The sequence below is a fragment of the Parus major genome, chromosome 15 (assembly GCF_001522545.3).
Source record: "Parus major isolate Abel chromosome 15, Parus_major1.1, whole genome shotgun sequence".
In the NCBI taxonomy this organism is placed as follows: Eukaryota; Metazoa; Chordata; class Aves; order Passeriformes; family Paridae; genus Parus; species Parus major.
In genome coordinates, this window is record NC_031784.1 from 9,403,470 (window position 1) to 9,416,270 (window position 12,801).

Below are 12,801 nucleotides of genomic sequence, written 5' to 3' on the forward strand. Positions count from 1 at the left end.
CCCAGCTCCCATCCAGCTCCTCTGCTTGGCCCAGATGTTCATGGGCTCAGCAGGCACCTTGTCTTCATCTATTTCTCTTCTTCCCACTCCTCTGGGAAGTGGATTCTTCCCCTGCTCCTCCATCCTCCCTTGGTTTCCACCTGGGCTTTCACGAGAGCAGGAAAGACAAAGTCTCTGTGCTCTCCAGCCTCAGGGCCAGCCTGCTGTGGCTCCAGCACTGCCAGCTCCAGCACTGGCACGGCTGGTCCTGGTCCCTCTGCCACCCTGAGCAGGACCACAGCCACCTGCAGGCCTGGGAGAACACGGATCCCCACGGAGAGGGGAGGTCCATGCACCTCTGCACCTCTCATGGGTGATCACCTGCATCTCTTCATCACTAAATGGTGATTTTTCTTTTCCCCCATCAGTTTTAAGTTGTCCAAGTGGCATAGATCTGAGAGAGAACTCAGAAATTAAGGATCCACATTCCTTGCAGAACATGAAGTCCTTTTCCAAAATGCCCAACCTTTCTTACTTTCAGAAGAGCCCAAAGAGATCAGGCTGTAGTGTTTTCCCTTAGCTGAAGTACTTAAAAACAGTTGATTGCAAAATAAGTAAATAAAATAGAGCCCAGAGCACGTGGTGCACATCACCCCTAACAATGTTTTAACTTTGTTCCAACTTCTAAAGTGAGAAGCATTTGAGAAAAATCTTATAATGGCAAGTTCTTGACAGAAAATAATACAAAATGGTAGTTTTGATTTTGGCCATGATGATATGCATGAGCCCTTAGGCACAAATCCTATATAAATACATGTCTGTGGAAAAGGAAAAAGAAGCAAAGCATCTTTCCTCAACCTAACTCAATGCAAAGTTAATTTTGTCATGCTGGAGCTGGAGCCGCTGTTGGGAAGGTCTCAGCAGAAGAACTTCATGGTCAATTAGCCACGGGAAGGGAGTGCAGGGGAGCAGCCCAGGGATTCCTTTAGGATTCCCAATTCCATTGGGAACTGTCACTTCCCATTAAAGTGAAGATGAAGCCATAGGTCAGACAAGCCCTGAAAAGTGGAAATCTGGGAGGCTTCACCCTGCAAAGCTCTGGTCTCCAAGGGTCGTGGCAGCTTCAGGAACCAGTGAAGCTTTGCCGTCGGTTTCCGTCAGTAACAAATACACAAACAAAGCCCTTCAGTTTTATTGAAGCTCTGCTGTATAATTCAGCCCTGGGCACTCTGTCTTAATGACCTCTCAGGACGTTGTATTTTGTTTTATTTTTCATGAGGTAATTGTCATTTGACTTTCTGACAGCTTTTCTTCCCCCCTGTCCCCCCATGAGTTATAGTCAATTAAACTCAGTTTTGCTGTGGCCAAGCTGATCCAGAAGGAGGTTATTTCTACCCCTGTGTTTGCTTTTCCACCTCTGAAATAGTTTGGAAGTCAGGCAAAAAAGTGGCCAAGCGAAATATCTTCCACAGGTTGTTTGCTCAAGCAGGGATTCACCATTTTTTTCTCTGTTTTCTAGTTTGTTGTGTACAGTTCTGTTAAATCTGGCTTGGGCTCTCCTGGCTTTGTGGTGGCTGATGCCATGAGTTGTCACCTAGGGGAACTTTGTTCTGGAAGCTCCAATCCATCTGAAGTACACCAAAGGTCTGAGAATTAATTCTAAACCTGCAATCCTTGGTTTTTAGATGCTTTCAATCCAGAAGAGCCTTAATTTTAAGGAGGCTGAGGTTGGTGTGATTCTCTTGGGGCTTTTGGCCACCAGCATCAATGCCTTTGCTTGGAAGTGTGTTTGTCATGTGGGTTAGGGGTCTTCTCTACTCCTAAATCAACAGATTTGCAATATTGGGGTCCCATTTTGATATTTTGGCTGCTATTTCGTGAGTGACTAAAAGCTTGAAGAATCAAACAGGGCATTCAACTGAGGCGTTTAAACGAGGGGCCGGAGCACTGCTGGCTCCTCCTCCTGTGAGCAGAGTGCACTGGGGACCTGTGAAGGCACTGCCACCCACCCCTGAGCCCTCTGGCAGTCCCCATCTCCCTCCCTGGACTGGAGCAGGGAGCTGAGGCTCCCAGTGCCGGCGCCTCGGTTAAAATGCCTTCGGTCAGCTTGGGATGAATCCGGCCCTTTGTGCCTTTGTGCGCTGCTGCCAATCCTGTAAATCCTCACTCGCTGAAGGACTTCACTTATGTGAGCAAATATTGCCATTGGGGTCGGTGAGGGAGGACAACTCCTACATTTACAGGGCTTCAGGAACATTCAAAATGTTGAATAATGCCTATTAGTCTAGAAGAGTCACCACCTTCAAACCGATAGGCAGTGGCTTTGCAAAATACAGAGCTGGTTGTGTAATAATTTGGGGCTTTTAATTACAAAACACACCTCTGTTTTATTGCTAGAGAATGGCTCAACTGGCAAATTGACCCCAAAAGATTGTTTGTTTACCCGTCTCTTTGAAATCTGAAATGAGGGAACAAAAAAAAAAAAAAGTGCCAAGGGCTTGTTTATGTGCTGAAGTATGGTCCTGATTTAATGGGATTGCCTGTGGAGATAAGTGTAAGTGTGGTGGGGGGCTCTGTGAGAAATTTGGGGCTGAACGAGGCAAAAATGGCAAATAAACAAACAGTCCTTGGAAAAAAGTATGCAAAAAATACAAGAAAAGAGCAAAATAATCTGGTTGTGCATACACCTGGCGAGGCTTGCTATTGACACTGGGCGAGCCAGATTTTCCTCTTTGGATTTTGGCAGGAAGGTGGGCCCAGTTGTTTGTGCTTGACTTGGTGAACATGAACTTCTCTCTGTTCTCCCTCTGTTAATCCTGAGCTCTTCCCTTCCCCTTGGCCAGCTTTTGATAGGAAGGAAGGGATGGGGTTTCCATAAGACGTGGTGAGAGCATGAAGTGGCAAACACGGAGTTTTGTCTTTCCTCCTGGACAAGTGTCTCTCCTGATTCCATGCTGAGAGCTCAAACTGCCAGGCAGTGATGGAGAAAAGAGAAAAAAAGGGAACTTTTCCCTCTTCTGCCCAAATTTTGGGGCTTTGCAGCACTATCACACCTGATCCAGGCTCAGTCCTGTGCTGCCAAGGCACCAAAGCATTTGCCTCAGATTTGGCAAGGCAGAGTGAGTTTTTACAAAATCCACAGGGCAGCAGAGGATTTTGCTGGTCCACAATTAATATTGGCTTAAATGACAAACCCTGCTCACCAAAACCCTCAGGAAAAGCAGTGCAGGAAGGGATTGAACCTCTTGGAGCAGCACAGTCCCAGTTTCCATCCCTGGTCCTCTGAACAGTGGGGCCCTTTCGGTTCCAACAGCAAAATGCAAGTATAGAACTCTCAGAAAGCAGATTTTCTCCAGAGAAAAATGTGTGTGAGCAGTCCCACGTGTTAGTTATGGGACAAGCCTGGGGGAAGTGAGAGGCTGTTGACAGGAGATATTTTTCTGGTGGAGCATTCTAGGGAAAGGCCCTCTGGAGTGGTCAGTGCCTGAGCTGAGGGATGGCTGGAGCTCCTGCAAGCTGCATTTTCCCTCTCATCCCACCTGCCTTGGGTTTAATAACCACTCTCCCCTCTCTCCCAGGCCATGCCTTGGACTGGTGATGACCCCGTTGTGTTTCCTCCCTTTCAGATCACCCAGCTGAAGATTGAGAACAACCCCTTTGCCAAAGGCTTCCGTGGCAGCGACGACATGGAGCTCCACAGGATGTCCAGGATGCAGAGGTAATGTGTGTCACCCTCATGGGGACCCTGCCAGGGTCACCAGAGACACCTGGGCTTTGCTTGCCAGGCTTGGCCTGAGCCAGGACATGGTGCCACTCCCTGCCTTGACACCTGCATGGGTGTTCTCCCTCAGGTTGTTGGAATATTCCCAGGATGTGGGGCCAAAATCCTGGACCTTCTGCTCCTTCTGCTCTTAATTGCTAGGTGGCAGAGGCAGGACCTCAGCTGTGGGACTTCGCATTTCTTTCAGACAAGTTCCCATCCAGAACAACCTTTAGCTTTGTACTAAACTCTCACCCCTGAGGCTGCACGTGGACCCATTAAAAACTTGGAGCAGCTGGGAGGAGCTCTGGCCACCAGGCCACTGTGGAAGAGTTCCTGAGTGTTCTTTCCTCTCAGGTGACAGAGCTTTAAAGACAAAGCTCCCAGCCTTGTTTTGGGAGCAGGTTTTTTAAGCCTGCTCCGCTTGCCTCTGGAGATGGTGGTGGAGAGTCCTGTGCTCTGTTGTTACTGGCTTTGGCAGGAGGGGAGTGTTTGCCTGCTCGGTTCTGGATGTGCAGAGGTGTGGTGGTTTCAGGTTGAAGAAGGAAAGGTTAGAAAATGTTGGGATCTCCAGGGCCAGGTGGCTGTGGAGACCTTTTTGAATCTCGGGTTTGGCTGCAAGTACTTAAGCTGAAAACTAAGCCTAAATCTTGTCTGAAAATCCTGTTTAATGTCCTTTTCTAAATGTCAGGTCCTGCTGGTAATTAACTTTGTGCTTTTCCCTTCACTTGGAACTTTCTCCATGTGTCAAGCTGCTTCCTGGTGCAAATGTTTTGCAGGAATGGTGCCATACCCATAATTCTAAGTAAGAGAGGCAGAGATTCTCAACAGAGCGTTTTCCAGGAGGGGAAGAGCCTCTGGGATCCTTTATTCTCTGGCTCCTGCTGGAGGGACCTGTTTTGGAATCTTCTGCTGGGAGGGTTTTTCCCACTGCCCACCCAGGAGCCAGCCATAGGTGGTCACTTCTGGTTGTTGTAGCTGATGACCTGAGTGTGGCTCTCCATAGCCAGGAAAATTATGCCGTCAGGCACCAAATAATTCCTACAATCCTGCAAACATGCCCAGAACCCACCTCAAACTGGGCAAATGTCCTCCTGTGTACAAACATGCTCAGGCTCAGCCCCAGCAAAGCCAAGATAGATGTATAAAGGTATATGTAACACTTAATCTGCTCCATCCAAGTCATCTCCGTGGTCTCCTGAATGTGCCCTGTGTTCCCTGCCTGCCCTTTCCAACAGATCCCGGCAGGATCTGTCAATATTTATTTATTTATGGTGGCACTACCAGTTGAAATAACTCCCTCCAGCCTGTGCCAGTCTCCCAACTTCTGCTGGAACTTGAGTGATGATGTGTCCCCCCCAGTCTTACTCTGCTGCCAAACCAGCCTTTCACTACAGGCACTGGAAAGATTTGAAGGTTTGGATTCATGGGGGGGTTTTTTTTTGGAGCAGGAGGGAGGAGGTGGAGCAGGGAGGATTCTTAGCAAGGGCTCGGTGCCATGTGAAGAGCAGGGCATCAAGCCACGCTGAGCCCCTGCTAAAAACTGATTGCCATTTTTATGCAGGGGTTGTGGTCAATGATCCAGGGAACAGAAACACTTGGAATATATCAATCCACCCACTCAGGCCTGGCAGGGCTGGAAGGGTTAAAATCGTTGCCTTTACTGGATAATTTCTGATGTTCATTTTTATAACTTAGCAGAGGAATGGCTGTGTGCCTTTACAAAGGTGGCATTTTTTTAAGGGAGGGCAGGATAAGATGATTATAGTAAAATAAAGAGCCATTCAAGCTTGCAAATATGTGCCCACCTTTGTGGGTTTTTTATGTAGATATATGAATATATCCAAAATTATATATGAAAATATATAAACCCATATATAAAATCAGTCATATATGTAAATAAATTGTAGCTATAAAAAATAGGTTGTGTCTATGAGATAAAGAGCCATTCAGGATTGAGAATGTTGCAGAACTATGCCCTGCCTTTTGTGGGTTTATACAGATTTAACATATAAATATGTATTAAAATGTAATTAAATGTATATAGTATATATTTTAATATATAAATGTATGTTTATGACATCATTTCCCAGTGATGGACCAGACAGTCTGTCCTGGTTTTAGGGGAATGATGTCCATTTAAGCCCTTGGAGAATGTGGTGGGATGCATTTTTAGTGCTATTCCTTCATTATGAAAGAAAGCAGCTGGAAAACCCCCACATTTTTGTGACAGTGCACAGCCTTTTGTACCTGACGTTCACCATGGCTTCGAGTCCATCTCTCTCCATGGCTTTCTCCTTTTCAGGGCTTCACATATTGGTTTTTTCCCTCTAATTTCCCAGAAAAAAAGTTACTAAATCTGTCCAGGTAGAACTTCATTCAGGAGTGATGTGAAGGCTTTTGGCAGCAGAGGATTTTATTGAAATAGAGAAGTCACGAGCTCCAGAGCAATCCATATTCCATGGAATGTTCATTTTCCTCCCACCACCTTTCTTTCCTGAAGCAAAAGAGGTGCCTTCAACAGCTTTTTTGGTAGGATGGACCCTCTGGGACAAAGAGGTTTTTCAAAGTTTTCAAGTTTCTGAGCATGAGATTGAGCTTTTTTATTTTATTGATTAGGGAAAAAAAACAAAACAAAAACTTTAAAAAAGAAAGGAAAATGCAATGAGGGATGTGAGTTGTACTGCATGACCCCATGGTAATGCTGCAGTTTAAAAACACAAATCAGGTAAAAATGATGCTGTTGTGATGGTGGGAATTTTAGATGCAATGTTCATTTTGGATCTCCTACCCCTCTGTGCTGTAAGGATCATTTTGTCTCCACTGAGAGCTTCTGCCTGTGCCAAGAGGAATTTGGTGTGCAGTGCAAGAGCAAAACACGTGCCAGGGACCCACAGAGGGTGAAGTTCATGCAGAGACAACACCTGCATTGTGGGGCTCTGCCCTTCAAATCCCCCACTCATGAGTCAAAATGGGGCTGTGCTGCTAAACCATGGGGTGATTTGGGGGTTGCATGCAAGTCACAGCTTTTATCATATTAATTTTTGTCATCTTTGACTGCCAAAGGACAGCAGGGAGGAGAGTTTGTGGATCTGGAGCACTGAGAGGGAGCAATTCTGCTCAACCCTGTGACCAATTCTTGCTGCTCATCTGCAGCTCCCATTGTCTCTGGTGGTTCTTATGGGGGCTTCTGGAAGTCTGGAAGGCCCTCGTTGTTTTGTGTTCAAATTAATGCAGTTCAGCCCTTGAAGCTTCTTATTGGGAAGGCTTTTGAGGGGGATGATGATGCTGTGAGATGGTGGCTCTTGGCTCCCTCGCTGGGTCCTCTGAGCCCTTGAAAAGTGACCAAAAAATCCAGAATGATCCATGTGACAGGGAAGGGTGACAGCGCAGTCTGACGTTGTGGCTGTCAAGGATCACGAGCCAGTTTGCTGCCGTTGGCATTAATCCACAGCAATCTTCTTGGCTCCAAAGGAATTATTCCAAAGATTTTCATGTGTCATTGAGAACAGAAACAGGGCCAGCCACAGAGGACACAAAACCAGATCTGTGAGTCAGAGCCAGAGTGACAGAGATGAGAGTGCATTTTGGGGCAGGAATGGATGAGCTCCTGCATTCCATCATCCTGTTGGACTGACAGGAACCCAGGTGACTCGTGCCTGTTGGTCTTGGTCTGCTGCAAATGACCTCGTTCTTCTTGTGTCTCTCACTGCTTCTTTAATCCACCTCCATTTCCCAGCTCTGTCACTGAAATCTGCCAGGAGTCACCCTCTGTCTGAAACGTTTTCAGTGTGAGACTTGGTGTTATCACATCTGCTGGGGAGAGGATGTTTTCTTCCAGCACACATCCCCCAGGAAATCTTGCTGGTCCTGGATGAAACTGCAGGCTTGAAATGTGTTCTGTAGAATTTGACAGAATTCAGATGAAATTTAAAAAGAAGCTGGGCAGACCTCACTTATTCACAGCTTTTTTGAAGTGAGAAAGCCACTCAAGAAACACAGGGTAGCTGCAGTTTCTGACATTGACCTTCCTTTGGGGGATCTGAGCAGCAGGATTTGATCAGCAGAAGCTCAGCCCAGCAAGAAGGGATGAAGTGCTGCCTCTGGCTCATATCCATTCTCCAGCTCTTCTTGTGCTCTTACTCCAACATATTTTTCTGGAGAAATTTATATTTGCCTGCTAATGAGAGCTCTTGGTCTCTGCCTGGTTCTTTTCACTGCTGCTTCTTGGTTGCAGTGCTGGCTTTGGGCTGCACTGCTCAGAGGGGTTGCTAACAGACCACAGGATCATGGAATGGTTTGGGTTGAAGAGACCTTAAAGACGATCTCATTGCACCCCCTGCCATGGGCAGGACACCTTCCACCGTCCCAGGCTGCTCCAAGCCCTCTCCAGCCTGGCCTTGGACACCTCCAGGGATCCAGGGGCAGCCCCAGCCTCTCTGGACACCCTGTGCCAGGGCCTGCCCACCCTCACAGGGGTGGATTTTTCCCTGATACCTGATCTAAACCTATTCTGTCAGTGTGAATCCATTTCCCCTTTACCTGTCACTCCAGGCCCTTGTAACAGTGGCTCTTCAACTTTCTTGTAGGTCACCCTGAAACCTTCTCTTTTCCAGAGACAAATTCCAATCCCAGTTCCTTTCCTCCCATCAGAGCTGCTCCATCCCTCTGGTGCCTCCTCTGGATCTGTTCCAGCAGCTCCAGGTCCCTCCTGTGCTGGGCCCCAGGGCTGGGGTGGCTCTGCAGGTGTGGTCTCACCTGGGCAGGGCAGGGGGGCAGAATTCCCCTTCCTCCTGCCCATGATGCTGGGGAGGCAGCCCAGCACATGGGAGGTTTTATGGGTGCTGGGGCATGTCCAGCTCTCCCCCACCAGCATCCCCAATCCCTTCTCCTCAGGGCTGCTCCATCATTTCATCCCCAGCCTGGATTGATCCCGGGATTGCTCCAGAGCAGCACCAGCAGCACTTGGCCATGTTCAGCTGTCTGAGATTGCCTTGCACACACCAAGTCCAGGGATCTCGGACCCTCTGTGGTCCTGGCAGGAAGGTCAGGACATTTGCTGTGTTGGAGGAGAGTGGGGCAGTGAACAGCCTCCCATATTCCTCAGTGGGTGTTTTCATTTGTGCTGCTGCACATCCAGTCTTGGGATCCACAGTCTCCGCGTGGAGAGGGGTCGTGTTTAATCAGGGGCTGAGACTGCAGGAAGTACTCAATAATTCCTCCCCTACCACCTCCCTTCCTGCTGTAGTTTATCCATTTCCAGGCAGCCTCTTGAGAGTGGCTCAATTTTATTTCAATATGCTGGAAATCAGCTGAAATGAATGCACACTGACAAGTTTTGGTTTGGTTTGATTTTTATTTTTTTTCCTGGAAGATGATCTGTTTATTCCAGGAACAATTATTTTCCCCTTCTTCCTTTTGCTGTGTCTGTTATGGCTGACTTGCACTTCTTCCCTGCTCTTGAGCCTCAGCAGGAAGGACAACAATTGGTGGTCTGGGAACTATAAACCCCAAAGCCACTGAGTTGTGTTTGCACATCTGGAACTGGGGGTTGATTCTGTGCTGGGCAGAGGGGACAGCATTGATAGGGTGACAAATATTTCTCCTTTTGTTGGGACTGCCCAAGGAGGAGTTAAAATCTCCTGGAAATTTGGGAAGAGTGGAGGGGATTCCCTGTGTTCATCCTCAGGTCAAGTTTTAGACTAAGGTTTGATATTGTGAACAAGATTTAGACAGTTCAGGATACAAAACATTGGATACCTCAAGGCTTTCCAGAGCTGCTGTAAGAACATGGAAAGGAAATCTTTTCCCATGTCATGCTTCACTTTGACCTCCAACAGATCCTTGGGATCTGATATTTAATGAGTCTTTTGAAGCTTTATTGCCATGAGCTACAGCAGCTCTGGAAAGCCTTGAGGTATCCAATGTTTTGTTGCAGAAATATCAGGAACATCTAAAATAACTTGTTTAGGGCCAGTAGGATTTATGTGCTTCAATGCAGGAGCTTCCTGATTCTAAACTGTGTATTTTGAAGAGCTTTTTAACTGGGTTTTTGTCTGGCAGCTGCATTTACTATGCCTTGGCTGATACATCAGGAAATTTCAGCTTTGCACATGAAAATATATGGAAAATTATTATTCTCTTGGACTGTAGTAATAAGCAAGAAGTGAACTGGATGTTGCTCTGTGCAGGTCTGTATTTATAATTTTTCCACTTATTATTAATTTGCTGCAGCCAACAAGGTTTTGGTTCTGAGATTGCAAAACCATCTTGAATTTGCTCCTTTGAATTCTTTGCTGGCCACGAGTTTGTGGCAGAAGTGACCTTACAAAACTCTTGAGTCTGTCATAGTGAGAGCATCACTTGTCCAGGGAAAGGGGAAATTGTCATGAGAGAAAACGAGCCTGAGTTTCCAGTTCCACCTGGCAGAGGTGGGGTTTGGAATTGCAGGAGGGATTCACTTGTCAGGCCTGATCTCTAGGGTGGGAGTTGTAGGATGGATTTTGAAGTGGAATGTGGGTGCTATCGGGAAAGTTCTGCAGAGCTGCTGTCCAGTCCTGTGGATTTGGGAAACCTCTGGCCAGGTGGGAGGCAAGAACAGAGTCCAGACTCAACACTGATCATCTTGGACCTCATCCATGATTTCTTTCCCCAGGTTTTAACAAAAATCAAAATATTACACAACACCTTATGCCACTCCTCCCTCTCCCCCTCTGCTATTTTAGAATAGTAACTAAATACTCATTATTAGCATCTGGCAGACTTTAAATAGACCTGGAAAAGGTTTTTACTTGTAAATTCTTTTCCCAATCAACTTTTTAAAAAACCTTATTTTAGTTTTGCAATTTTTAATGCAAAAGTGAAGATAAATTATAAACATCCCAGGTAAAACTAACATTCTGGCCCAGGAGCATCAACAACCTCACCCTTGCTATGTGGACAATTTCCTACATTGCTTAAGTGAAGTTTAATACTTTTTTCCCCCTTCTTACTTTGCTGTAGGTTTTTTTTTTTGGACAGCAAAATTTCTGGATATGACAGAAAGCTTTCATTCTGTTAAACTAGAGCTCAGGATTACAACCTCTACTTTGGGAATAGTGACTTTTAGAAATAAAAAAAAAAGAATTTCATCATTTTAGTTTGTCCTTCAGTCCTTAAAAATGAGAGATGTGCACTCTACATATTGAGTGGGCTTAGGAAAAAATAGAAATATTTTGAGATGATTGTTGTTTTAGAAGATACCAAAGATTTATTTCAGCTCAGCTCCTATAAGGAGGAATATGTAGAATTACAGAGATAACAGCCTTTGTGAATTGAAAAACATCAAAGAAAGAGAATATTCTTGATATTTAGTGAGAAAATAGTTTCATTCGTCTCCCTCCTCCAATAGCTGATTTTTTGGCAAAAATAGCACCCAACATGTTTTGACTGAAATGGAAATATTTCAGTCTGGAAAGAAGTTATTGTGATACCTCTTGGGAATTTCTGGTTGGAAACTTGGTGGCTCCAACCTGTTCCCTCTCCTGTGTGACTCCCAGTTCCTGCTGTCCCAGTCCCCCCTTTTGGCCATGGAGATTGTCCTGTTCCCTGGGAAATGCAGTCTGGAAGGAATTTGGAACCCAACACCCCCGTGCTCTGGCGCTTGGGGTAAAAATCTTGCCCTTGCAGACAAACAGCTCCTTCTTGGCAAGAAAGGAGCTGAGCTTCACTTTGGCCATCAAGAGGAATTCCTTCTCTGGAAGGGTGGTCAGGCATTGGGATGGGCTGCCCACAGAGCTGGTGATGTCTCCATCCCCGGAGGTGTCCAAGGAATGGCTGGACGTGGCACTCAGTGCTCTGGTTTAGTTGACAGTGTGTTGATCAAAGGTTGGACTTGACCTTGGAGGTCTCTTCTGATCTTCATGATTCTAGGGAAATGGTTTTTCATCAAGAAATAAAATCCCTAATCAGGTTAGTAATATTTTCCTGCTCTCAGCTCTCCGTTGAAGGAGAGAAAAGTGTTGGTTTGGGTGAGGAGTATCTGGGGTGGGGATGGCTCCTCAGTGTTTGTGTGGGGCTTGGCACAGCGAGGCTGTGACCTTTATGGGGTCCCACTGAGAATTTATGGTAAGAAACCCCCACAGAGATCACATTCCAAAGATTCATCCTTTTAAAAGGGTCATAGAATCAGTGAGGTTGGAAAACACCTCTAGGATTTCATCCAAGATTTACCCACTATGGCCAAATCTACCAGGAAAAGACGTGCCACATGGCCTGGCATCATGCCTGGAGGTGTCCTTCTTTCTCCTCCACCAAAGCTCCCACTGGGAAACAAAACAAGGCTCTGTCATTTTTTGGGAATTGGATGTTGGTTGTGTGGGGCTAAGAGAGATGAACCCAGGCAGTCCATGCAGCCTCTCCTCAGGAGAGACATCCAGGAGTCACCTCCTCGCAGATGATCTCCTTGGAAGGGAAACAAGGTGGGGATGCAGCTTAGGGCTGTCGTGTTGGTACCATTTTCATTGTGGATCACAGTGAAGGTAGAACAGGCAGCTCAAAACTATGACCTGGGAGGGCTGGGAGATCCCTTAGAACCCAGAAGATTTGAGGGATTCCTGAGGTCTGACCTTCTCCAGAAGCCACCAAAGTTGCCCTTCAGCTAAATCTCCTGGTGGAATTAAGCACTGGGTGTCCACAGGCAGGTCCTCTGAATCCCACCACATGTCCTGGCACCCAGTGCTGCCCTGAATATCTGAGGGATAAATCTCTGCTTCCTCCTGGTCCATCTCTCTTTTGTTCCTCATGCACAGCCTGGATTTTAGTTCTGAGCAAATGCTGCTTCCAGGGGATGAAACCCCACCTTTGGATTAGGCTTTCCTTGGCAAGCCCCCAATTCCTGGGGTTGGGAAAGCTTTTGTGGCCCAACCAGAGCCACATTTTTTGGGTTTGAGCTCCTGGATGAATTTCCCTTCTGTTCCAGCTCGGTTGCTGATGTTTCTGGCAGCCACCACAGCAGTGGTTTGGATGAAAGCTCCCTGCTGGGGTAGGTTTATATGATTGCTATTGTTAAATTTTGTAAATAA

At 46.5% G+C, this 12,801-nt stretch overlaps 1 protein-coding gene across 3 annotated transcripts in view; it reads left to right on the plus strand.

The window, feature by feature from the left end:
• Window positions 1–12,801, plus strand: part of TBX5 (T-box transcription factor 5) — a 40,516-nt gene that overhangs the window by 16,866 nt on the left and 10,849 nt on the right. For all 3 annotated transcript variants that reach the window (XM_019008394.1, XM_019008393.2, XM_015643584.2), the window contains exon 7: window positions 3,606–3,697. In XM_019008394.1, coding sequence (XP_018863939.1) covers window positions 3,606–3,697 — 92 coding nt within the window. The remainder of the gene's footprint in view (window positions 1–3,605; window positions 3,698–12,801) is intronic.